At 52.6% G+C, this 23,540-nt stretch overlaps 1 protein-coding gene across 3 annotated transcripts; it reads right to left on the bottom strand.

Annotated features, from left to right (window-relative positions):
* Nucleotides 1–147: 147 nt before the first annotated feature.
* On the bottom strand, nucleotides 148–23,031 carry Ada (adenosine deaminase). Of its 3 annotated transcripts, none has more exons than XM_041670663.1 (12): nucleotides 22,876–23,031; nucleotides 12,713–12,774; nucleotides 9,241–9,363; nucleotides 6,478–6,621; nucleotides 5,768–5,883; nucleotides 4,681–4,808; nucleotides 4,055–4,126; nucleotides 3,872–3,973; nucleotides 3,605–3,669; nucleotides 1,502–1,631; nucleotides 955–1,054; nucleotides 148–578 (listed from the first exon to the last, which is right to left on the bottom strand). In XM_041670663.1, the coding sequence occupies exons 1-12, from the start codon at nucleotides 22,906–22,908 to the stop codon at nucleotides 562–564; spliced, it is 1,092 nt and encodes a 363-aa protein (XP_041526597.1). In that variant the 5' UTR covers nucleotides 22,909–23,031; the 3' UTR covers nucleotides 148–561. The 3 variants fall into 3 exon arrangements, with proteins under 3 accessions (XP_041526597.1, XP_041526598.1, XP_041526599.1); XM_041670664.1 differs by having other exon boundaries at nucleotides 148–575; XM_041670665.1 differs by having other exon boundaries at nucleotides 6,478–6,612.
* Nucleotides 23,032–23,540: the final 509 nt, after the last annotated feature.

The raw sequence follows: 23,540 nt of genomic DNA, 5'->3' as shown, positions 1-23,540 counted from the left end.
TGCGCACGGTAGCTCACAGCTGTCTGAACCCTAGTCCAGGGGATCTGATGCCCTGTCCTGACTTCCTCTGGCATCAGGCACACACACGATGCACATACTTACATGTAGGCAAAACACCCATATACATAAAAATGGATAACCCTTTAAAATAATAAAAATAGCTGCAAAAGACTCTGGTTAAAGGAGCCAAGAGTTGAGGAGCACCTGCTCAAACTGCCCCTCTGGAAAAATGTCACTTCTGGAGGAAAGGTCCTGGCTCTTCCGGCCCAGTGTCCATGTGGGGCCTCTTACCCACCCCAGCCAGCAGCCCCAAGACCACATCCACCATGTGCTGCAAGATGCCAGTCACCAGCTGCTTTATTAAACACCAGATTTTTAGCCTTAGAAGGAAGGTTTCCGATCCATACCCACAATTGGCAAGGCCCCGGGGCCCTGGCCAGAACACCTGATCAAGAGGACAGACCTGGCCGCTCCGAGGTCTGGAAGGAATGAAGGTAAGAGTGTCACAGTTGTGAAGGCTCCATCCACAGGCTGAGGCTCAGAGAAGTGGCCTTGCCATCTTCAGGGGATCTGCCCTGCTGGTCAAGTCAGAGAGGTAGAAAGATCAGACCACTTATAACACATAAGGCATCGGGGAAAGCGCAGAGAATGCCTTCCTACCATAGATAGCAAGACGGGCTACAGGCAAGGGAATGTGTGGCTTGCCAAGGCCATATGCAGAAATGAAGGGATTCATGGAAATAGGACTGGGCCTACTCCTTGTTAGGGTCACACCTCAGGCTGCCACGATGGTTGGGAGTATCTGCAGGAAGCCTGTCCAGACGGTAGTAACTGCTCAGGAAGCAGCCTCCCTGACGAGAGGCTGACTGACAACTGCACCCAGAAGCCAGGCAGGCTCGCTAGTTCTCAGTGCTGTCCCCTGCTCCCCAAAGGACCTCCCAGAGGTAGGTGTACCTTCAGCCTCTGGTGGCCATTGGTATTCTTGGTACAGTCGTTCCAGAAGCTCCTTCTTCTCTTCCTCGGGGAGGAAGCTTGACTTGGCTGCATTGATGTTCTAGAAGGGAAAACAGTTGGAGAGCCAGGAAGGGAGTGGTCTCGTGAACCAGGGCGAGGGGTTTGTTTTAGGGTCACAGGGCAGCATGAGCCGTAGCAGAGACCACAGACCCCCATACTCAGTGTGGGTGTGAGGAGGTTAGATGTGGGCAGAGGCCCTTGCAAAGGATTCACTCAGGACAGCAAAACCCAAGACCAAGGTCTCAGCCTAGGAGCAGCCTAAATGGCACAAAATTTTCCACAGCCAGGCACACCTTTCTGAGAGAGGGATCAACCCAAGCAAAGGCCAAGCCACCTGATCCCTCAGCTGGGATGCCAGTGTCAAGGCATCTCTGTGGGAGGCCTTTGGTGCTAGACTCGCTTGGCATGTCAGGGAAACCCACTGTGGGTCTCCAGAGGTTCCAGGCACCTGGACCAAGTGTCGGGGCCACAGCTCACACCCACTCACCAGTCGCTTGAAGTCTTCCTCAGTGAAGCCCATGTCCCGTTTGGTCATTTGGTAGTCAGTGTCCAGGGTGGACTTAAAGATGAGAGGGTCGTCTGTGTTGAGTGAATAGTTGGCCTGGTCTTTCTTGAAGCTGGCGGAGGGGCCAGCAGGGAGAAAAGAGCCTCTTTACTCCAAGGACCATGGCTGCCCATCTCCCCGGTTCGATCTTCACCCAGCCTTAGACAACATGAATGGTTGCATTCTGGAGCTGAGGTGAGAGCCAGGGAGGAGGGCAGTTTGCAGAGCCAGGAAAGCAATAGCCCCTCAAGCATTCGTGCCCGCTAACCTTCCCTTCTCAGCACTGGAACGTGGCTGGCACCCTGCCTGCCTCTCCTAGTCAGGCCTCAGTTCCTCGCATATGGCTCCTCAACACACCACATAAACTTCCTGGCACAACCCTGTCCACCATCTTGTTGAGCTTGATTGGTTTCTGCTGGCTCTAACTTTGTTTGCTTGGATAGTAGTAGTCAACACCTTTGTTGTTTTGATTTTTGTTTGTTTTTTAAGATTTATTTATTATGTACACCGTGTTCTGCCTGCATGTATGCCTGCATGCCAGAAGAGGGCACCAGATCTCATTATAGATGGTTGTGAGCCTGGGAATTGAACTTAGGGCCACTGTTAAGAGCAGCCATTGCTCTCAACCTCTGAGCCACCTCTCCAGCCCAGTATTCCACACTTCTAAAATTTGTGTTTATTCTGTGGATGTGCATGCCATGGTGTGTGTTTGGAGGTCATAGGGCAATTTGTGACGGTCGGTTTCTGCTTCTGCCGTATAGGTTATTGGGTTGTCGTGCTTGGTGGCAAGCACCTTACACACTGAGCCATCTTAGCCCCAGAATTGGACACTTGACTCTTCTCAAAACACCATTCTTAGATTTCTCTGACACCATACTTTTTAAAAAATTATTTTAATTTTTTGTTTTAGTTTCCCATGTTTGTGGATGTGCAGAGCTAGAGGAAGATGTTGGCCATCTTCCTCATTCTCTATCTTATTCCTCTAGGTCAGGGCCTCTCACTGAACCCGAAGCCCCAACAATCCTCCTGTCTCCACCCCCTCCCTAGTATTGGGTCACAGGTGTGCATGGCCATGCCTGGCTTTTAATGTGGTTGCTGGCATCTGAACCCTGGTCCTCATGCCTGCACAGCAAGCACCCGTAACCACTGACACCACGCTTTTGACTTCCCTTCTGTCTGTTTCTCCTGCCCCTTAATGTCACTGTTGTGGGTTCTCTCCTTAGCCCTTGCTCCACCACCACCCAGAGTCTTTGTTCTTCAGCCTTTGTATTTGCATAGATGAGTTAACCCTCCCTTTAGCCAGCGTGCTAATAGACCCGTGTGCCTCCAAGAGCTGCCATGTGGTGTGCCAGAGGCACCAGTGCCGGCCTGCCCATTGTCAGCCCAGGTTCTGCCATCAGAGGCACCAGTGCCGGCCTGCCCATTGTCAGCCCAGGTTCTGCCATCAGAGGCACCAGTGCCGGCCTGCCCATTGTCAGCCCAGGTTCTGCCATCAGAGGCACCAGTGCCGGCCTGCCCATTGTCAGCCCAGGTTCTGCCATCTGTATCCTGCCTTAGGAGAAGATGGCTTTGTCCTCACACGAGCCCTGATAAGGACCTGATCACAGGACAGGAAGACCTTGTTCTTGGTTGCTGATGGGAGCCCTGTAGTATGGGAGAGATGCTCCAGGGAAAGATTCAGGCTGGCATTCAGGGGAGCACTCAACAGCACCAAGAGCAGCAAACACCCAGCCGGGTGAGACTCGTCTGCCCACAGCCCAAAAGACAGAGTTGGTGACAATGCAGAAGCTTCCCTTGGGAGGGGGCATTCTGCTGTGGCTGATGCATTATGGGACCTCAGCTCTAGTAGTCAGTAGGTGGGGACCACAGTCAGGTCTGCACGTGAGCTTCGCAGTCCTCATTCGATGGACAAGGACAGCAGTACCTGCTTCCCACCCAGCCAAAGGGACTTCATTCCTAAGAACCAGGATGACCAGGTGTCCATTCCTATGTTCCCTCCCCTTCCTTTCCAGAAGAACCAAATGGGTCTCAGGAACCAGATCTCACCGAACAACTGCGTGCTCCGTTTTGGGGTCCCAGGCGCCTGTGAGATAGCTGGACCAGGGGCAGACCTGCAAGGGGCAGGTGTGTGGCTGGCATAGTGGGCCCCAGGCCATACCCCGATGGGCCGAGCCACCTGCCGTGGCACCATTCTTGCCAGCTTTGCCAGGACCTCCTTGCTTCAAGCCCTTGAAACCTCCACCACTGGCCATTCCCACCTCTGTCTAAAAGGCATGGGGTAGCCAGAGACAGCTCCCAGCCTCACACCCTCACCTCAAAGTGCATGTTTTCTTGCAGTAGCCTTTTGTAGAGGGTCTCATCCTCCAGTGTGTGGTAGCCATGTCCCACCCTGTTGGTCTTGAGAGTGTCCACAGCCTATGGAGAAGCACAGAGGAGGTGAGTCCAGGAGCAGGATTGGAGTCAGGAAGAGGAGGCCCAGGGTTCCTGATCCCTTACCTCTCGCACAATCTCAGCAGAGCCAACCTCCCCAGCATGGACGGTGCGGTGAATGCCACTCTTCACTGCCCCCTAGAAGGGGAAGAGACAGTTCGGGGGTAGCTCTGAGAGGTCCCTAGAAGGTCCCCAGAGGTCCCTGTCTTTGCCACACTTGGGTCTAAATTTTGGCAGATGTGATTGTCCTCAGAGTAAGGCGAGGCTACTTCAATAAGTACACAGGAGGGTGTGGCCTGGTTTCCAAGTGTAGTAAATAAAGTGGTAGCTATCCTTTATTCTGCAGCTCCTGCACCGATACTGTCTGAAGGGTTTAAACACATTGTCTAATATTCTAAAGCAAACTAACACGATTTTAGGGTGGAGTTCCGGAAAGTTCAAGTTAATATGACCAAGGCCTAACAAGAAGTGTAGAACTAAGAAATGGGGCCCAGAAAGAAGCAGTTCTGTCCACACAGCAAATCACAGGTAGATGCAGACTCAGACACAGCTTTCCCATCACCATGCAGGGGCTTTGGTTTATACCCTGCTCAGAGTCCCTCACCCCAACCAACGCACACTTGGGGACTCGGGAGGCCCCAGGCTCACCATCCAAGCTCCCCCAGGAACATCTCTCCCCTTCTCAGGCCCACCTCATAGGCTTGCACGTGGCCTGGGAAGAGGCTACTTCCTTCGATGGTCTCATCACCGGCCAGGTCAATGGCCACCACAGTCTTCTGATGGTACTTCTTACACAGTTCCAACACCTCAAGGGACCAGTCTGGGAGAGAGGTTCAACGGAGCGTCATCAGACAGTATGGGAGCAGGGCTGCCCGGCTGCCCTCCTGGATGTTCTAAGCCCTCATCTGTCCAGAGAAGACATAAGATCCAGTGTCTTGTCTTCAGATCCTGACTGCTGTGTCTTCCCCCACCCAAGCCTCTTTCCCAGAGGAAGACTACTGCCACTGCACAAGGCGAGGGTGTGCTGAGACAAAGGCGGGGCTCAGTAAGGGACAAACAGGTCATTCCCTCAGTGCTTACCAACACCATGGCAGACTTTCCCTCACTCAGAAAGTGGGAACATAGAGTCTAATATTTAGCCCATGCTATAGCTCAGGAATGAGTTCATTGCTAATGAGTCATGCAGTTTACATTAAGAGCCCCATAGAGTTAGGATGTGGGCCTACAAGATGGCTCAGTGGGTAAAAGCCTTAAGCCTGATGACCTGACTTCGATCCCCAGGTGGCATTGAGGGTTGAGAAGATACATGCAGGCCGTGCACTATTGTAGTGAGCCCCCTAACCTCACATCAGCCCTTGGCTTTGTTCCCGCTAATTCTTAGGGTAGGAACACAAAGTGAGTGTGACCATCCCCGAAGGAGGTGTGAACACTCAAGAGGGGTGGTGTGATTTGCCCAAGGTCATAGAATGGGCACTGCAGGTTGAAGCTTGAGCCCCGGAGATTTGGCCAATGCTGGCAACAGGAGAGGAATCCCAGATACCTCAGAAGTCAGACCTATGCAAGAGGCTCTGGACCGGGCCAAACCAGAGTCTTGTGGTCATAGACGTTTCCCTATTGTTTAGTTTCCTTTGGCTATGAGCTTCCTGTTGGTCACGCGGCTGTCAAGACCTAGATTTCCTGTTCACGAGAATCACTAGAGCTGCCAAGAGTTCACTGGACACACAGGGTACGGGATTCTGGGATAGAGCCAGGTAGCCAGCAGGGTACAATGGTACTCACTGGGTTGGTGGCGCATACAGCACAGTATGGACCGGACTTTGACCCCGAATGCTTGTTCTCCCTCCTGCAGGCCCTGGTTCACAAGATCCACAACCTCATCAGGGGTGAGGTCCCCTCTGTGTGGGGAGAGCAGGAGGGAGGGACTTCAGGCCATGGTAGCCATGGTAGCCATGGAACTGGAGCAGGGAGGAGCAGCCTTGCCCCTGACCTATGTCTTTCAGGGAGACATGTGGACATGATTTCAAGCCCCTATGCAGTGGCCTACTTCCTCAGAACTGTCTGGGCACTGCTGGATTCCAGTGTGGGGGTGTCAGACAGCCCTCCCTATTTCTAGATGGAGAGGGGGCTAAATTTGAACCTGTCAGGCTGCCACTGTCTACAGGCATCAGAATCATGGCTCAGAGGGAGGGGGCAAGGGGGCTTCAAGATATTTCCAGATGAAGAGGTCCAGACCAGAAGACAGGAATGGGCCAGGCTCATTCATTGAGCAGAGCCTCTCGATGTCACTGGCTAAGCCAGGCAGAGTCGTGGGCAGCTAGCCAAGCATTTTGCTTAGGGCAGAGATGTAACCACAGGCAGAGGGATAGGGATCATGCCTCTTCTGGTTGAGTTGAGTCCACAGGCCAGGGCAAGGCCAGGGCTCCCAGCACTCTGCCCTCTCCTCATGGCTGAGCAATGAATGCAGCCCCCTCCAGCCCCCAGCCACTCACTCAGCCTGGTTCCAGGGGATCGGGTCCACTTTGGAGTTGGCCAGCAGGTGTGGGCTGTAGCGCACTTCCACGTACACCACGCCTTCCTTTGCCTTCATCTCCACAAACTCATAGGCGATCCTTTTGATGGCCTCCCTGCAGCCCCTGGGAAGGGAGAAACACAGGCTGGCAACAAGCTTCTTCAACTCCTTGGGAGCTCCCGTAGCAAATGAGGTGCCTGTAGCCCTCTTCAGATCCTGCAGAGAAGACCCAAGCCACCTGGCAAGTCCTCGCATCTGTGCTTCTGAACTAAACTCATTCTGACCCCTTGCCCTTGTCTGACGGAACTGCTTCTAACGGGCATGTCTTCACGTTTGCCCTGACGCCATGCCATTCCATGTGGCAGCGGGAGTGATTAAAAATGGAAATCCGGAGGGCCAGTGAGATGGCTCAGCGGGAAAAGGCACTTGCTGTCAAGCCTGAAGACCGGGGTTTGACTGTCAGGATCCACAGGGTGGAAGGAGGACATAGGTTCCTGCAAATTGTCCTCTGATCCCTGCCCCAGCCTAAAAAGAAAAGTAAACAAGGGCTTAGGGGTGTGGCTCAATGGTGGGGCACATATCTAGCAGCCTCTTAACCCCATAATTTTTTTTTTTATAAAGGAAACCAAAGCATGCTGTTCCTCTCTTCTGAGCCCCTATGGCTTCCAGTTGTGTAGAAAGCTCTGCCTTGATGCCAGCCCAATGGCACGGTCACCAGCTTTGCTAGCATCTTGTGATTCACATTCTTCCTCTGGCCAAGGACCATCACGATTGTCCCTCCCACCTCAGGACTCTGCCTGCCTCCACCTAATGCCAGCTTAAGGCCCTGCCCAGACCACCTTCTCTCTGGGGATCCTTTCTCCCATGTCCTGATCACTGACATTAGATATCACATGCTTTTTCTGAAGTGTTATTTCCCATGTCCCCTTGACTCCCAGGAGGCAAGGATTCTCTATGTTGTCATAACTATGACACTTCATCCAAGGAAAGGGCCTAGGGTACAGTAGCCAAATTTTTGCTAAATGTGAGGCTGGCAGGGAGAGAAGGGGCACAGATGGTGAACCCAGAGGGACTCTGTTTTTTTTTTTTTTTTGGCAGGGTTTCCCTGTGTATCTTTGGTGCCTGTCTTGGCCCTTGCTTTGTAGACCAGGCTGGCCTCGAACTCACAGAGATCCGCCTGCCTCTGCCTCCCAAGCACTAGGATTAAAGGTGTGCGCCACCACTGCCCAGCTCAGAGGGACTCTGGAGTGGGCAAACGATATTCAGGCATGGTACAGTCTGTGTGATCCTGGGCTAGTTAGCTGTCCTCTCTGATACCTCTGTCAAAGGGTTATTGTGAGGCCAAATGACTAAAACATCAGAAACCTTACCTAGGCCAGGACTTTGGTTGGGGCGGACAAATGCTACAAAGAAGTGATCAGCTGGATGCTGGAAGTGTTTTAGTTGCTGCTGCTGAGTGTAAGCTACAGGAGCGAGGCACAAAGTGACCTGTGAGGGCCTCTGTGAACACTGATCAAACGCTAATGGACTGTCCTAGGTAGGACTTCCTCCAGAGCAGGGACAATGAGCAAGGGAAGGTATGCAAGCGCCCCCATAGCCTTTAGGTGAGAAGAAAGGGCCCAGCTCTGGGGAAATGGGGCACTCCCAGGAGGAGGTTCAGTGGATGCGGGAAGCTCTGGGTCTCAGCTTTGCCGTAGGGAGGGGCTTGCTCTCTGCCTTTCCCAGAGCTGTGGTTCCAGTCATTCTCCAGGTGGGTACTGAACCCTCCTCATACTGGACACAGACCCTCAGTACACAGTGAACAGGAACAGGAGCTCGAATCCCTGTCTTTTGGTCACCTTCTGACAGGAGAGCCAGGTAAAGGGAAAACGCACATGGTCTGCCAGACAGGAACACTGTTGATAGAGATAAAGCCAGGAGGTGATGCAGTACACCACAACATGGCCAGTGAGGCCTCACTGAGAAGGGACACCACAGATGTGCGCAGAAGGCAAACCGTGGGCTTTTAGAGAACAACATTCCAGCCAGAGAGAACGGGGGTGGGGGGCCCGGTGAGGACCTGAGGCTGGGGCATGTTAGTCCCCAAGGGTAGGGGAGGAGTCAGCATCTGTGGAAAGCAAGAGTTCAACCTTGTAGGACCCCTGCACCTGGCATGTGGGTTTCAGTGTCAGCTCTGAGCGACACAGAAAGAAGCCAGTAAATTCAGGTCAGAAGCCTGGCTTAGATTTTCAGAGTCTGAGTCCTTTCTCTGACACTCTCTAATGGCAGTTCCTGGGCCTTCTCAGAGACTAGTAGTGGTCCTCGTTCAACCAGTGATTCAAGACATTGAAGACAGACCCAACTGCACCTCCATTTCCCGCTCCATTTCCTGCCCACACCCTCCAAAGCTCTAGACTGGGGCATGGGGGACCTGATTCAGACCTACCCCCCATGTCTTTTCTTGACCTAGGCCGAGGGCTCTTCCTCTGAGTTCTGTGATGGTGGCATGGGTCTGGGGACATTAGCTGTGCAAGGGCAGTGAGTTCTGAACAAGATATCCAGTAGCCTAACCAGCACAGGGCTTGAACAGAGCCTCTTCTGCCTCTGGGTGAGTTAAGAGATTAGGATTCCAAAGGCATAGGAGAAATTGGCTCAGGGCACACTACGGTCAGAAGCAAGGCTGGAGGTTCAGAGCGCCTTCTACAGCAGCTCAGTCTACAGGGACGGGTGCTGTCGTGGGACACAAGGATTGGGAGCAACTCACGCGATAGCAGGCATGTAGTAATCAAACTTGGCCAGGAAGCCAGGGAGCGAAATAGGCTTGTCCATGCCGATGATGTCGCGCAGTCCCTCCACTGTGTCTGCCGGGAGGGTAATGCCTCTCTTCCTGAAAATAAAACTGAGGGTGAGGGGCTGCAGCCAGGGCTCATGGGGTGAGAGCACTGGCTGCTCTTGCAGAAGACCTGGTTTGATCCCAAGACCCACACGGAAGCTCACAACCATCTCTAACTCCAGTTCAAGCAGATCTGATGCCTTCTTCCTCCTTGTAGGCATCAGGCATGCATGTATTACACATACATACTTGCAGGCAAAACACTTGGACACATAAAATGAATTTTTAAAACTACATTTTAAAAAAAGCTGCACGGCTGGGCGGTGGTGGCGCATGCCTTTAATCCCAGCACTTGGGAGGCAGAGGCAGGCGGATCTTTGTGAGTTCGAGACCAGCCTGGTCTACAAGAGCTAGTTCCAGGACAGGCTCCAAAAACCACAGAGAAACCCTGTCTCGGAAAAAAAAAAAAAAGCTGCACGGTGGTGGCACACGCTTTTAATCCCAGCACTCTGGAGGCAGAGGCGGGTGGATCTCTGTGAGTTCAAGGTCAGCCTGGTCTATAAGAGCTAGTTCTGGGACAGGCTCCAAAGCTATAGAGAAACCCTGTCTCAAAAAACCAACCAAACAAACAAACAAACAAACGAATGAAAACAAAACATGAGATGCCAAGGCAAGATCCAGCCAGGCCTCCCAGGGCAGCAAGGAACAGACTGGTAACTTCAGTAAGAAACAAGGGGGTCCTTCCATCTAGCTTCTCCTCTGGGACAGATGAGGAAACTGAGCTCCAAGGCCTAGAGAACAGCATAGAGGCCTTCCAAGACTTGTATCCAGAAGTCATGACAAATCATACTGCTCATCCAAGTACTCAGCAGCCCTGGCCCTGCCTGGCTTCTAAGATTAAATGCATTCAGGGTGGCAGACCCAGAGATGAGTCAATATATATCAAGGGACTAACAGGTTGGCTGTTGCCGGGGTGAGTATTATAGCAAGCCCATGACTTCCTCATCAGGTCCAGGGGTAGGCAGAGATGTTTGAGCACATGCCCAGACAGAAGCTTTTAGACTGTGCGGTATCATAATCCCAGGACAGGAGCTGGTATCAGGACCTCTCGCTCTGCCCTCCTGGCTGGCTTCTCAAAGCAACCTGCCCCACCTAGCACAGGTCTGCTGTGCTGGCTACTCAGCTCAAGACTCTGTCCCATTCCTGCCTTCTTCCTACATCGGGAGCTTTGCCTCCGTGTGGACTGCAGGAAGCGGGTGTGAACTTGGTGTGCCTTCCTGCTTCTGCTGTCTCCACCCACTGTGACTCAGCTCCCGTTTGCAATATCCCTCTAGGTTTTGGTTTCTCCTATTTTATACCATTATTGTTATTATTGGTGTGTGTGCATGCATGTTTGCATGCACGTGTGTGTCTGTGTGTACACATGTGTTTAAAAAAGAGAATATTAAGGGGCTCAGACTTTAGCTTTACAGCATGCAGAAGCCCTAGGTTTCATTCCCAGCACAGCTGTAAGATAAAACAAGTCCCCATAGTTTCCCAGTAGGTAACACCAAGGTCTCCCCGCTCTAGCCTGTGTGTCATGAATCCTCACCAGTCCCAGGTCTCCATAATTTACCTTGGGGATATGGTCCCTGCCCCTGTTGTGCTCCTGGCCCATAGGCAGGTTCTCAGGACTCACTGGTCCCTCCAGATTAAGCTTCTTGCTACTGGCCAGCCTAAGTCACCTTCCTAAGGCCATGTACAGCCATGGTGATCCTGGAGAGCCTTCAGAGGGACACACTGCTAACTATGTTCAAAGTCAGTGGTCAGACTACAGCCCTAAAGCCCAGAGGATGGTGAGGCCATGGTAGGCACCTGGAGACAGATTGCAGATGACAAGAGAAGGGACAGTGGTGGCTCAGATCCGTGCGATGATGGCACTAGAGGAGAGCTAGACCTTTATATGCTCCATAGAGAGCCCGCAGGGTAGTGAAGGGGCCTGGCTAGACCTTCATATGTTCCATAGAGAGCCCGCAGGGTAGTGAAGGGGCCTGGCTAGACCTTCATATGCTCCATAGAGAGCCCACAGGGTAGTGAAGGGGCCTGGCTAGACCTTCATATGCTCCATAGAGAGCCCGCAGGGTAGTGAAGGGGCCTGGCTAGATCTTCATATGCTCCATAGAGAGCCCGCAGGGTAGTGAAGGGGCCTGGCTAGACCTTCATATGCTCCATAGAGAGCCCGCAGGGTAGTGAGAGGGACTGAGAAGGAGGTAAGAGGCACTATGAAGGGCACAATCCAGGAGCTGAAGGAAGAAGAGATGATTGCCAACAGTCACCTAGACACCCAGACGGAGAAGGGGTCACTGGAAGCGAGGCCTCTTCCCTGTTGCCTGAAGACTTCAGGGCATCCCCCTCCCGCACCGAGCTCACTGAGACCAGAAAAATCACACCAGGCCCCAATATCCACATCTTGCTCTTTCACTCAAGGATACTCGTGCCTTCTTGGCCCGGCTAATGAGCCTTTTGGACCATTTAATAATCCTTGATTAGAACCCATCTTAGTGTTCCACCCAGACGACCTCAGCAGGGCCCTGTGGCAATAGCTACCAGCTCCAGATGATCAAAGGTCACACACAGATAAGGCCAGAGGCGTCCCCTTGACACTAGAGCCATAGATGCTGACAGTGACATCTGGGAGTGACCTTTACTGTGGCATCCAGATAGACACTGTTTTTCAGGTCTTACTTTATAGAGCTCCCTGGTTGCATTGCTGATGGGAGAAAATACTCTACCATACCTCTGGACTGAAACAGCCTTTGGCTTCCTCCCACCTGTAAGGTAGGGTGAGCTACACAACTGCCTTCCAAGTGGTGGGAGGGAGTCGCTAAGGCAGTCACGCAGTGTGGGGCAGCCGATGTTGTGTGCTTATGACGGCTGAACAGCAGCCACATCCCAGGGCAGGAAGAGGCTGCTGGGAGCACAACGTGGGGGAAAACCTGCCCAGTAGAACCCTCCCCAGGGAACTGGGAGCCATGCTCTGGAGTTGGGAGACAAATTCCCCAGTGGCACCTGGACACCCGGGGAGGCTCTCCCATGGGACAGCGGTAGAGTTGAGGCTAGACACTGGAGACAGTGGAGGGAAGCTGACTCCTCCCAGGATGCACAGAGTGCCCCGCAGCAAAGGAGTGAAGGATGCTAGGAACAGGCTTGCTTTTCCCGTCAGCTAGAAGGTAGGATGCTTGCCTACCACCTCCAACCAATGGAGTCTGGAGTGGAAAGAACCCAGGACAACACCATCTTCCACCAAAGGCTGGCTTGACTCCCACAAGGGGTGAACAGAGTCCTGGGAATCTCCAGGGCCCCCCAAGAAGAGCTGTACATGTCGCTGGATGTTGGAGAGGACTGTGGTTGTCCATGGACTTACTTGGCATAGTATAAGATGGTTTCTAGCTTGATGGATCCATCCAAGTGGACGTGCAGCTCTACCTGCAAGGGGCAGAGAAGGAACATGAGACACCACAGAGACTGAGGGCCACTTCCGAAGCTGCCTTTTCCTGGACACTTAGTCAATACACCTCTTAAACTCTTTACATCAGTGTTCTTGTCTAAGCTTACCTATTTGTGGGTTTGTGTGTGTGTGTGTGTGTGGGGGGTCTTGTGCTTGTGCTATGCAGTTCACAGATCAGGAAATTAATGTTAAATGCCTTGTCCAAAGTCACGTAGTGAGCAAGCAATGGAAGCAGGGACCCCAACCCTTGCCTTAGCCACACTGGGGAGCAGCAGAGTCAGTGTCCTAACCCCAATCCAATTCCCAAACTGTGATCTGAATGAGCCAGCCCCCACCACACCAGAGCTGCTGCCCTCAGCCACCTTTTAAGTTTACCAGGAATAGCCGACTGCAGACACCTCAAAAATCAGGCTCTGGGGCTCAGGAAGACAGCTCAGTTTATAAAGTACCACCGCACAAGCATAGGGCTTGAGTTCAGTCAGCACTCACACAAAAAGTGTGGTGCTGCAACTTACAGTTCCAGAGCAGGGGAGATGGAGATGGGGGTCCCTGGGCTTCCCTAGCCAGTTTAGCCTAATCGGTAAACCCCAGGCTCCCTTGTGAGAACCTGTCTTGAAAAATAAGGAGGGTGGCACTTTAGGAATGACACCCGATATGGACTTCTGGTTTTCACATGTCGGCACATATGCATATACTCACCCATGCCTGTATGCACACGTACACACACACACACACACACACACACACACACACTGAAGTATGACTCCACTGCAGGGTACAGCTCTGTGGGAAAGTGCACACTTGCAAGTGCAGGGCGAAGTAAATGCAAATATACAAACACCAGACTCCGTGCTACATACCGGTACCAGTCCAGCCTACCTTAGCAGGCAACATATCTGGTAACTAAGTCTTTCTGATCCTCTAGAAAGGTCTTGGTGATCATCCCTTATTTGTCCAGTCCCATGTGTGACACCTTGCACATAAAGCCAAGGCTACCAGCAGAGGTTTTGGAAAGAGTCTATTTGTCTAGACTCCCAGTTCTACCATTGGATGATTGATCTCAGATATTTGGTCTCTTTGGGCCTAAGCTTCAACTGAACAGCGTGGGATACTATAGTCTTCTACAACAACTATGGCAAAGACTTTAGACAGTGTCTGTGGAGAGGTGTGGCCCAAAGGAAGCAGCCACTGCCCCTGGGAGATGCTGTTTTCCATGACTGCTAAGAGGTACAACAGGTGCCAGGAGCCAGTGACCTAAGGGACTTTGTCATCTGCCTTATCCATGTCATGGAGTAAATTTCTTGGACCAGGGGAGACCCAGAAGTGGTGTTTTCCAAGGTGTGGCCATATCTGGAAATTGGTGACCTAGATAAGGATGTTGGCAGGCCTGCCATGGAAGAGGAATATCTGGGAACTGCTGGCCCAAGGGTCAGCCCCAGGAACTCTTACAGAGCCTGTTTCCAGCAGAAGAAACCAGGCCCATGGCAGCAGCCAGCAGAGGGGACAAAGCCTGTAATCAGTAGGTCCTTAGAGTGCCCAGCACTCTTAAGGCCACCCAGCTGGGAGAAGATAGAGCAGCTCACCCCCAGCTTGGGATCACACTGGCTGTCGGCTTTCCCAGTTTCTTTGAGGCCGAGAAAGGCCATCACAGACAAGAGTTTGAGGCTGGGGTCTAGAACCAGGCCCTAGCTTAAGCCAGCACTTAGTGCAGGGGAGGCAGAGCCTGGGGAATAGAGGCCAAAGATAGTAGGAGACACTGGAGGACATGGCATATAGAGGCCAGCCCACCAGGCTAAAAATAAGGGGGAGCAGTGACCTCCCTGGGTGGGAACACTGGGTCAAACACGGGCCTCCAGAGTTGCCTGTATCTCAAGCCCTAGAACCAGAAGCTAGGACTTAAGATGGTAACATGTAATCATCCAAAATCTTAGGTGGTAACACATGAAATCACCCATAATCTTAGACGGTAACATACGGAATCATCTACAATCTAGATGGTAACATACGGGATCACCTACAGTCTTGGATGGTAACATACGGAATCATCCACAGTCTTGGATGGTAATACACGGAATCATCCACAGTCTTGGATGGTAGCACACGGAATCATCCACAGTCTTAGATGGTAACACGTGAAATCGTTCATGATCTTAGAAGGTATCATCCACTATCTTAGATGGTAACACACGGAATCATCCACAGTCTTGGATGGTAACACACAGAATCATCCACAGTCTTGGGGAAGCTTATCCTGAACTCTCTGGACAGGTTCTGAATGTACTTTCCTGTCCTAGAGACAGAGGCAGAAGACCTCTAGGACAGTGTGACCACAGAGGCAGAGATTGGATCCATGAGGCTGTAAGTCTGGAATGCCTGACACTACCAGAGGCTGGAAAAGCAAAGGGCTGACCCCTGAGCTTTCAGTGTGAGCATCACCCTGCAGGCCTTCAGAACTGTAGAGTGTGGACTGGGGGAAGAGGGGGGATGTAACTGCCTTTATTTTGTCTTTTCAGTGCTGGGGATGGAGCCCAGGGTGTTTTGTGGCTTTAAAGCCACTTAGAATGTGGTCACTTGTTACAGCTGCCACAGGAATCTCATATAGCCAGGCCCTGTCAGAGGTCAAGGCAAGGAGGACACAATGATGCCCCGAATCCAGATAGGGAAAGGCAAGAGTAAAAGGAAGTGAGAAAGTAGAGAAGGTTTAGGTTATTCTCCTATGAACCTTACTTCTGAATAGCTGACCCATAGCCCAGGAGGGGCAGAGGGTAGCTGTGGGTCACAGCAGCTCATTTCTTTTGAGGCGGGAGTGAGTTGGCCCCATGTAGACACTGATGGATGATGGAGTAAAGGAGGTCACTGAGAAAGGGGGAGGAGTGGTCGGAGGCAAAACAAAGCCTAGACTATGAGAAGGGGAATCCGACCGTGGGTCAGGGCAGGGTGTCTGTGCTCTGTCTCCATCAGTGGGTGCCAGAGGTCTGCAAGGGCACTGGGAGAAAGCAGTTACACGTCAACAGAGACACCTCCACAGTGTCTCTGCTGCTGTATAACAGTGACAATTGTCAGGATGTGACTGCCCCACCTGCCAGCCCCCAGGAGACCATCAGGAGCAGAAAGGCTCCAGGAAGCTCCAGGCAGATAGCCAATGAGGCAGCTCTAGAAGCATCCACGCCATCTTGGGCTGGTCTGTCCTGTCCCACTTACCAGAACAAGAGCCCTTCCGAGGTTAGAGCCCCAGGCTATGATCACATACACACACACACACACACACACACACACACACACACACACCCTGCAGAGCTACAAGGTAAAGAAAATCAGACACCAAGGGATACAATAGAGTGTGTTCAGAGGGCCAACCTGAAGGAGGAGCCCTGCAGGGCAGAGTAGGCCAGAGAGAAGGAAGGATCAAGGAAGAGTTAATGTGTGGCGGAATCGGGAAACCTGCCAGAAATCGCTCACGGAGATGGGTTTTCAACAGAAATATTTTCAATAGACGGGGGAGAGGGAGCAGCTCTTAAAAGTGTGGCTTTCTGGGTGGAGAGCAGGCTGGAAGTAAACCTTAGCAGAAGATTGCTAATGTATGTGTCCAGATGGAGCCAGCTAATGTGCAGGGTGTACCACACTGTACCCGCAGTAGGTCCTTGGCAAGCAGGAGTCCAACACACAACAGCCCCCTATGGTGGGTCTTAGAGAACCCGGCAGGGATGAGGGCCCCTCTGAGGCCAGCTGTCCACCCTGTTCCACAGAAGCTGCCACATGGAACAGGTTGGTAGGGAGCAGAGGCATAGACCATCTCCACAGACAGCTCACAATGTAGACAGGCGACCCATTGAACATTCCAGAAAGCTGCCATTGAGAAGCCAATCTACCAGCCCAGATGACCATGGAGGTACAAGTTTAGAGACTGAGCTGGGACCATGTTCAGGAAAAGGGCAGTTAGGGTGTCTATTGAGTCTATGTGAGTGTCTATTGTATGTGCTACAACCTTGAAGGCAAGCACTGCAAACTGAGGCTCAGAGAAGTATGTAAAGCAGTGGTTCTCAACTGGTGGATCACGACCCTTCTGGAGGTTGAACGACCCCTTCACAGGGGTTGCATATCAGATATTTACATTATGATCCATAACAGTAGCAACATTACGGTTACAAAGTAGCAATAGAAATAATGTTATGTTGGGGGTCACCACAGCATGAGGAACTGTAGTAAACGGTGGCAGCGTCAGGAAGGTCGAGAAGGTGCTCTAAAGATTCAGGGATCAATCAGTGAACCCAAGTCTGCCCTTGAGCTCCTAACTGCTGTCCTGCCAGCCTCGCGGCAGACAGGACCACCTCTGAGACAGTGCGGAGGCTCTCAGAGGTCCTGCTGTCCTTAGACCCTAGGCAAGGTCCGCATTTATGCGAACCTAGCAGCTGTGCATAAAGAGGTTTGTGACGTGAAGCTCAGAGAAGTCAGAGCAGACCAACAGGAGAGCAAAGTCGGGGCCCAAGTCCTCCTGCCCTTAAGTCCAGGTCTTGTTCAAGGCCACAACACCATCCCGACCCTGGTGCCCAGTCTCTGTCCAGACTCCTGACCTCTCTGGAGAGTTTTATATCTCTCTCTGTGGTCACTCAATAAGACTGGCTCGCAGTTGGCCATTATCTGTGAGAATGGCAGGAAGACCTCCTAGGGCTGCTGGGGACAGGAAGCAGCTTAGTAACTAACAGATAATTATTGTGTGCCAGGAACTGAGGAAGCACCAAGAGATGTCTGGACCTCATTGGTGAGGTCCAGAGAGGTGAGTTCAGGTCACAAGATATGCTGGAGATAGTGGACAGAATTAGGACAAGTATCTAAATCCTGGCCTTCTTGGTCAGATGCTTTCATATCTGCTTCAGGCCTGTAGAGGGTGGGCAGGGCTGGCCCCAGTAGGACAATGTGTCCCCAGGCCTCCACATGCCTAAACACACAACACTGTTCTTCTCTCTCTCTCTTCTTTTTTCTTTTTGTTTTGAGACAGTCTCTCTCTACATAGCCCTGGCTATCCTTGGAACTTACTCTGTAGACCAGGCTGGCCTCAAACTCACAGAGATCCACCTGTTTCTGCCCTCTACACTCTGGGATTAAAGGTGTGCGCCACCACACCTGCCCCCACTCTGTTCTCATTCCACTTTTGCTTCTCCAAGAACAGGTACCCGTCTGTGCCACTCTAGTGTGTCTTCGGTACCAACTACAGCACCTGGCACAGCAAAATGTGCTCTGGGTCTGTCGAGTCTTAATGTCAGCAATGGCAGATTCGGTAGAGAATCCAGGCGGGCAAAGCAGCCAGGCTCTTGTCTTGAGCACCACGGCCAGAACCCAGAGAAGCCACAGGTACCCACTGCCAGCCCTCACAAGTCCTTCCTTCCTGCCTCATCCTGGCAAGGGCTTGGGTGGAGCAGGGGTCAGCACCTCATGTCCCACCACCTCTTGACTGACTTTTAGGATGAAACCAACCAACAAGGTAGGCTTGGGCCAATGAACTGCCTCAGCCCCGCCTCCTTCAGGAAGCCCCTCCAAATTCAGCTCAGCCCTTTCTGGGCTCCGGTAGCTCCAAGGTACAGACTGGAAGGAGCCAAGCAGCCCTTTGGTGTTTCCTGTAGCCCTGGGGCCTGATGGGGCTCCCCAGTGTTATTCATGAGTCACCCCAGAATTTCTCAGCCAGCAAGGAGCATCTCCACTTGGCAGAGATCTTATGACTCAAAAGTCTAGGAAACAGTCCAGTTTATTCCCACTTTAAAGGTGATAAGACTGAGGCTCAGAGAAGAACTTGCCTTAGGTCACAACAGTATTACAAACAAATGAACACCACAGCCAGGAAGTTGCATGAGCCCGAAGCCAGAAGCTTTTATCCAAACAAGGCAAGGTGTTAGGCAGAGGAAGGGAAAATGTGACCAGGATGACCACCAGGTGACGCAGGTCCCTACAGACGGGAGCTATCAGTGTGGCATGCCCACACTAACCAGGTCACACTTGGTGTCCGTGAGACGGGTACAGGTATAATTCCCATTTCACAGGAAAACTAAAGCACAGGGAAGTTACTTAACCCCAGTAATTAAGGGGGAGAGTGGAACTCAGCGTGGGCCTGGCTCTGGCCCCCATACTGCTATCTAGCCCTGCAGCCACTCTGAGGCACGGCTCACCCATACCCCTAGCCCCATGATAAATATAGCATTCAACCTCATTTTGGGGTCCCCTTGTTCAAGGTTATCCCACAGTGCTGCCTCCACCAACCCCAGGGATATGGCTATAGGACTCTCTTAGGACACCTAGGCAGGTGGACAGTCCTCTCTCAGTACCCAAGAAGGTACGGCCATAGGACTCTCTCAGGACACCCAGACGGGTGGACGGTCCTCTTTCAGTCTGCAGGACAGTCTCCCGGGATTTGGAATCAGGAGTCAGGCTGGTCTCCTGCCTCCCTGTGTGACCACAGACCCCTTCCTCTTTCTGCTCTGTCAAACAAAGGCTTCCATGAAACCAAATCTCCCTCTGTCCCCTCCCCAACAACTGTCACATGAATCTAAACGGGTGAGACAGTCTCTTCCCAAGGGTAGTTTCATTTTAACAGGTGACTCTGGTAACGGAAAGACACCAAGAACCCAAGTCAGTACACCTGCTCAAAACAAGAAATGAGGGTGACCCGGAATCCAGGAAGCGCCCACTGCAACCTCCGGAAGGAAGCACACACTTTAGAACCAGGCACTTTAGCAGAAACCATGGCATGTAGATTTTCCCCAGCACCCCATAACAGCGGTTTCTCTGTCCCAGCCATTGAAGACAGCTGAGTTTCAGGGCCTGCTTACCTGAGGACTTGATGCTGCCAAGCTGAGAGGCAGGGGTTCTACCCTGGTCTGTCTGAAGGCCAAGGCCAAGACACTGCCGCTAAGTCCCTGCTCTTAACATCACTGCACTCCCTCTTTTTTATCTCACAAAAGAAAAACTGCTAATTAGCAAAGCCTTCAATAGCACCTACTTCGGTTAGGCCAGTCTGACTTGCAGCCCAGCTATGCTGCTTTTTGGTGGTGCTACTTTGGCAAGTTCCTTTGCCTCTCTGAGTCAGTTTCCTCCTATGTAAATGAAGATAACAGGACCTATCCCGGGAGGCTGCTGTGAACGAAACGTGACTTAATTCATGCAAAGCAGCTAGAACCGCTCTCGGTACAGACAAACATCCAAGTGTCAGAGAGCAAAGGTGCCCTAGGATCATGCCACACATGGCTGCCTTTCAAACAGCCTTCCCAACCTGGGCCAGTTCCCTCGAAGTCTAAGACGTGAGATGCACAGATAGTGCAGCTTTGAGCACACTTCTTCTCCTCTCTAGTACCTCAGACGACTCCACTTGCAAATGGGATGCTGACAGCTGCCTGTTCAGTCATTCAGGATTCTGTGAACGAAGCCGCTAAAGGTTCCCAGTACTCACGACTCCATCACAGCCAGAGGCACGAGGTCAGCGCGGAACTTTAACACATAGCAATAACTGGAGCCACAGAATTTTCTAGTCCTGCTTCTGTAATAAGGATCACTGGTGTACACACACACACACACACACAAACACACACACACACACACACACACACACACACACACACACACTCATCCACCTTCTTCAGTGCCCAGCAATTTTAAGAAGCAAGCACTCAATCAAAGCAGGTAGCAGGTGCCTAGGTTCTTGCTCCTCTGGGTAGGCTGGTGGACCAGCAGTGTTACATCGTATCTCAACCCCACCCCAACCTCCTCAGTCTCAGCCTGCAGTTAAAGTCAGATTACTTGTAAATCTGGAAAGGAAAGCTGAGGATATGGCTCAGGAAGAAAAAAGCTTACACACAAGTGTGTGGCTCTGAGTTCAAATCCACAGAGCCCACGCAAACACCAGGCATGGTAACTCACATCTACAACCCATTACTTCTCTTATGCAATGTAAGGCAGAGACAGGAGAATGCCCAGAAACTCCTGGGGCAGCTAGCCTGGTGTTCCAGAGAGGAACAAGCCAGAGGGCGAAAAATGACACCTAAGGTTATTCTCTGACCTCCACACGCAGGCCTCCACGCACACTTACATATATACAAAACAAAAACTCTGGTAGGTATTACCACTCACCTTGAAGTTGCCCAAGCCCCTAGGTCCCAGCTGGTGGTAGGCATAAGAAACCAAAGACCCCAGCAAAGGCTCCTGGCTCAGGTGAGATGCCATCTCTTCCCCAAGGCATTTGCAGAGCTCACCCGGGGAGACAGGCGCATGGAATTTCTGGCTTTTATGTTGTTTTCTCATCCAAAACAAGGTCTTGCTATACAGTTCAGGCTTGGAACTAAAAAAATCCTCCTGCCTCAGCCTTACCAAATGCTAGGAATTACAGGTGTGTACCATGGTGCCTGGCGTAGGAGATGGGATTTTGAAGCCAGCCCTCAGTATGGGCTCTTCTCCCAGCCTGGCTACATCCTAGTTAGGCTCTCTGCACCCGTTTCTGCATCTGCACATGGGGATGCTTCTGGCTACCTCGCAAGGTCATTGCCAGGATGGACTGGCTGTGTGCAGTTATGTGTGAAGGCTGGGCCCTCAGTAAGCTTCAACTGGTAAAACTCAAGTCACACAGGCCACCCAGACGCTGATCCCAGTGACCCCTTCCCACTTCTGTCGGCCACAGCTACGTTCCTCCCTCCCCATGGCATGAGACGTAGCAGCCAAGATGCTACCTTTCCGCTCAAGCATTGCCTCCTACCACCCAGACACCGGTGCGCGTAGACCTAGTAATGAGGTCCTTTTCCCCAGGTGTGGAGTCTGAGGTCGAGGAGGAAATGACCTGCCACCATGAACCAGGTGACAATACCGGGGATCATAGTATACTGGCACTCCCCACAGCGCTGTTACAAAAGGGTAAGGTGCTATCGATCTGTCACCTGTCACTCATCTTCAGCTTCCATCGCTCCCATCAGGAGAGGTGGTTCCCCTGACCAAGGGTGGAGAGAATTCAGACCATCAAAAGAAAAAAAAAAGCCTTCAATGGCAAGAGGCGCTAACCATGGTGAGGGGCACCAGACAAGATGTGCAGGAGGCATGGGTTGGACAAGAAGGCGTGCCCTGCCCTTCTAGCTTCTAGCTTCTGACAGCAGGGTCAGAGTGAGTTCCCTACGGGAGGAGCAGGCCCACCTGCCCTTCCCCTCCCCTTCCAGGCACACATATGTTACACAACATACACACCGGATTCTTGCTAATGCTATTGCGACATCTGCCATCACCATTCAACATCTGTTTCTTGGAGGGGTAAATCTGAGCCTGGCTGTCTCTGATTCCTCCCCCCTGGGTCCTCAGTCCTCACTCTGTTGACCTGTTTGCCTGGCTGACTACTGGGTCTAGGGCCTCCTTGGACAGAATCCCTGAGGGCTGCAAGCTGGCCTTAGGGACCTGGACTCTCCCTGACTTTCATTGTTTCCAAGAACCTACAACTGCAGGCAGAAAGACAAGGGGTACTCCATCAGGGGTCAAGGGCCATGACCTGACCCCAAACAAACCTATTGTGGCCAAAGGCCCAGGGTATATAGGAATTCCTCCCCAGTGCTTTGTTGCCTCATTCCCCTTTCTGGCTTGGATCACAACTTTTTCCCACGGGCGCACCCACAAACTCACCCACAAACCTAAGTTATCTGGTGCCCACAAAGCAATCATAACACTGAAGATAAAGCCATTCACCGAACACTTAACAGCTAGAGACCCTGGGCCCCGTTCTACTAAGGTTCAGACATCAGGTCCCTGCCCAGGCTCGCACAGCTGCGCAGCCCCACCCACTAAGTGCCCATTTGACAGACAGCGAGGCTGAGACCCGGAATGGACAGGGCATGGACAGCAGCCGAACCCGAAGGCCAGCCAGAGGCACCTCCAGGTTCTGGACGCTCCCTGCCACATCGTCTTTCGTCCGACATTCCGGAAGCAAGCCACGGCCTGGGTCGAGGGGAGATGCCATCGGGAGTCCTCCTATGCTTCTAAGGGTGAAGTCTCCCAGGGCTGGGCCCGGCTAAGCCCTGGGACAGCCCGGGGGCACAACCCGGGCGACGGAGCCCCTCCGCGCTCACTTTAGGTTTGTTGAAAGCGGGCGTCTGGGCCATGGTGCCGAGTGTGCACCCCGGTGCCGAAGCTCTTCCCGCCGCCGAAGCTCTCCGGGTCCGCGCTGGCTCGGTGGCAGGGTCGCTTTCCGAGGGCTCTCAGAGAACACAGACCGCCACGCTCTTTTTTACCGGGCTGCCCCGGCCGGTCCCTCCCACTCCCCGCCCACACCGGAGACTCCGCCTTCCGGGGCTCCGGTCCCGCCCTTGGCCCGCCTGCATCCCTGGCGCCCATTTCCCGGAGTTCTGGACCCCAGACCTTCCCGGCGGCTACACCCTAGAAAACTCCCAGGTGAGCCCCCAGAAGGCGTGATCCCAGTGTCCCCGCCAAGCCCTGACCCCTTTCCAGCCCCTTCTTCACCGAGGCTTCCACTGTTGCCTGGGCGCCTACTATGTGCAGGCCAGAACTGGAGGCACCGAGCCCCGGAGCCTCGTGGGGCAGGATTCTGCTGGGTAGACCCACTTGTAGAATCCCAAAGCGAGAGTGTGTAATTAGGGAGATTTAGCGGAGTCAACGACGGCTGGAGCTCACCAGGCGAGGGCAAGTGGGCTGCAAAGGGACATTTGTTATGTGTGTGAGAGACTCCTGGGAGCTAAAACTGAAAGGACGCCAGGGTGGCTGAGGCACAGGGGCG

This window comes from Microtus oregoni, unplaced genomic scaffold (genome assembly GCF_018167655.1).
Source record: "Microtus oregoni isolate MIOR12 unplaced genomic scaffold, Mior012 000020F_ref0000438, whole genome shotgun sequence".
Lineage (NCBI taxonomy): Eukaryota > Metazoa > Chordata > Mammalia > Rodentia > Cricetidae > Microtus > Microtus oregoni.
Note: the sequence above shows the minus strand (reverse complement) of the source record. Positions and strands in the feature narration are given on the sequence as shown.

Bases quoted from the DNA above. Each gene is read 5' to 3' on its own strand.
- Ada (XM_041670663.1), bottom strand. From the start codon at position 22,908: ATGGCCCAGACGCCCGCTTTCAACAAACCTAAA. The intron at 9,364-12,712 runs GTAAGTCCATGG...TTTTATTTTCAG, and splicing joins ACCATCTTATACTATGCCAA to GAAGAGAGGCATTACCCTCC. The intron at 3,974-4,054 runs GTAAGGGATCAG...GCTTCTCCATAG, and splicing joins CTGCTGAGATTGTGCGAGAG to GCTGTGGACACTCTCAAGAC.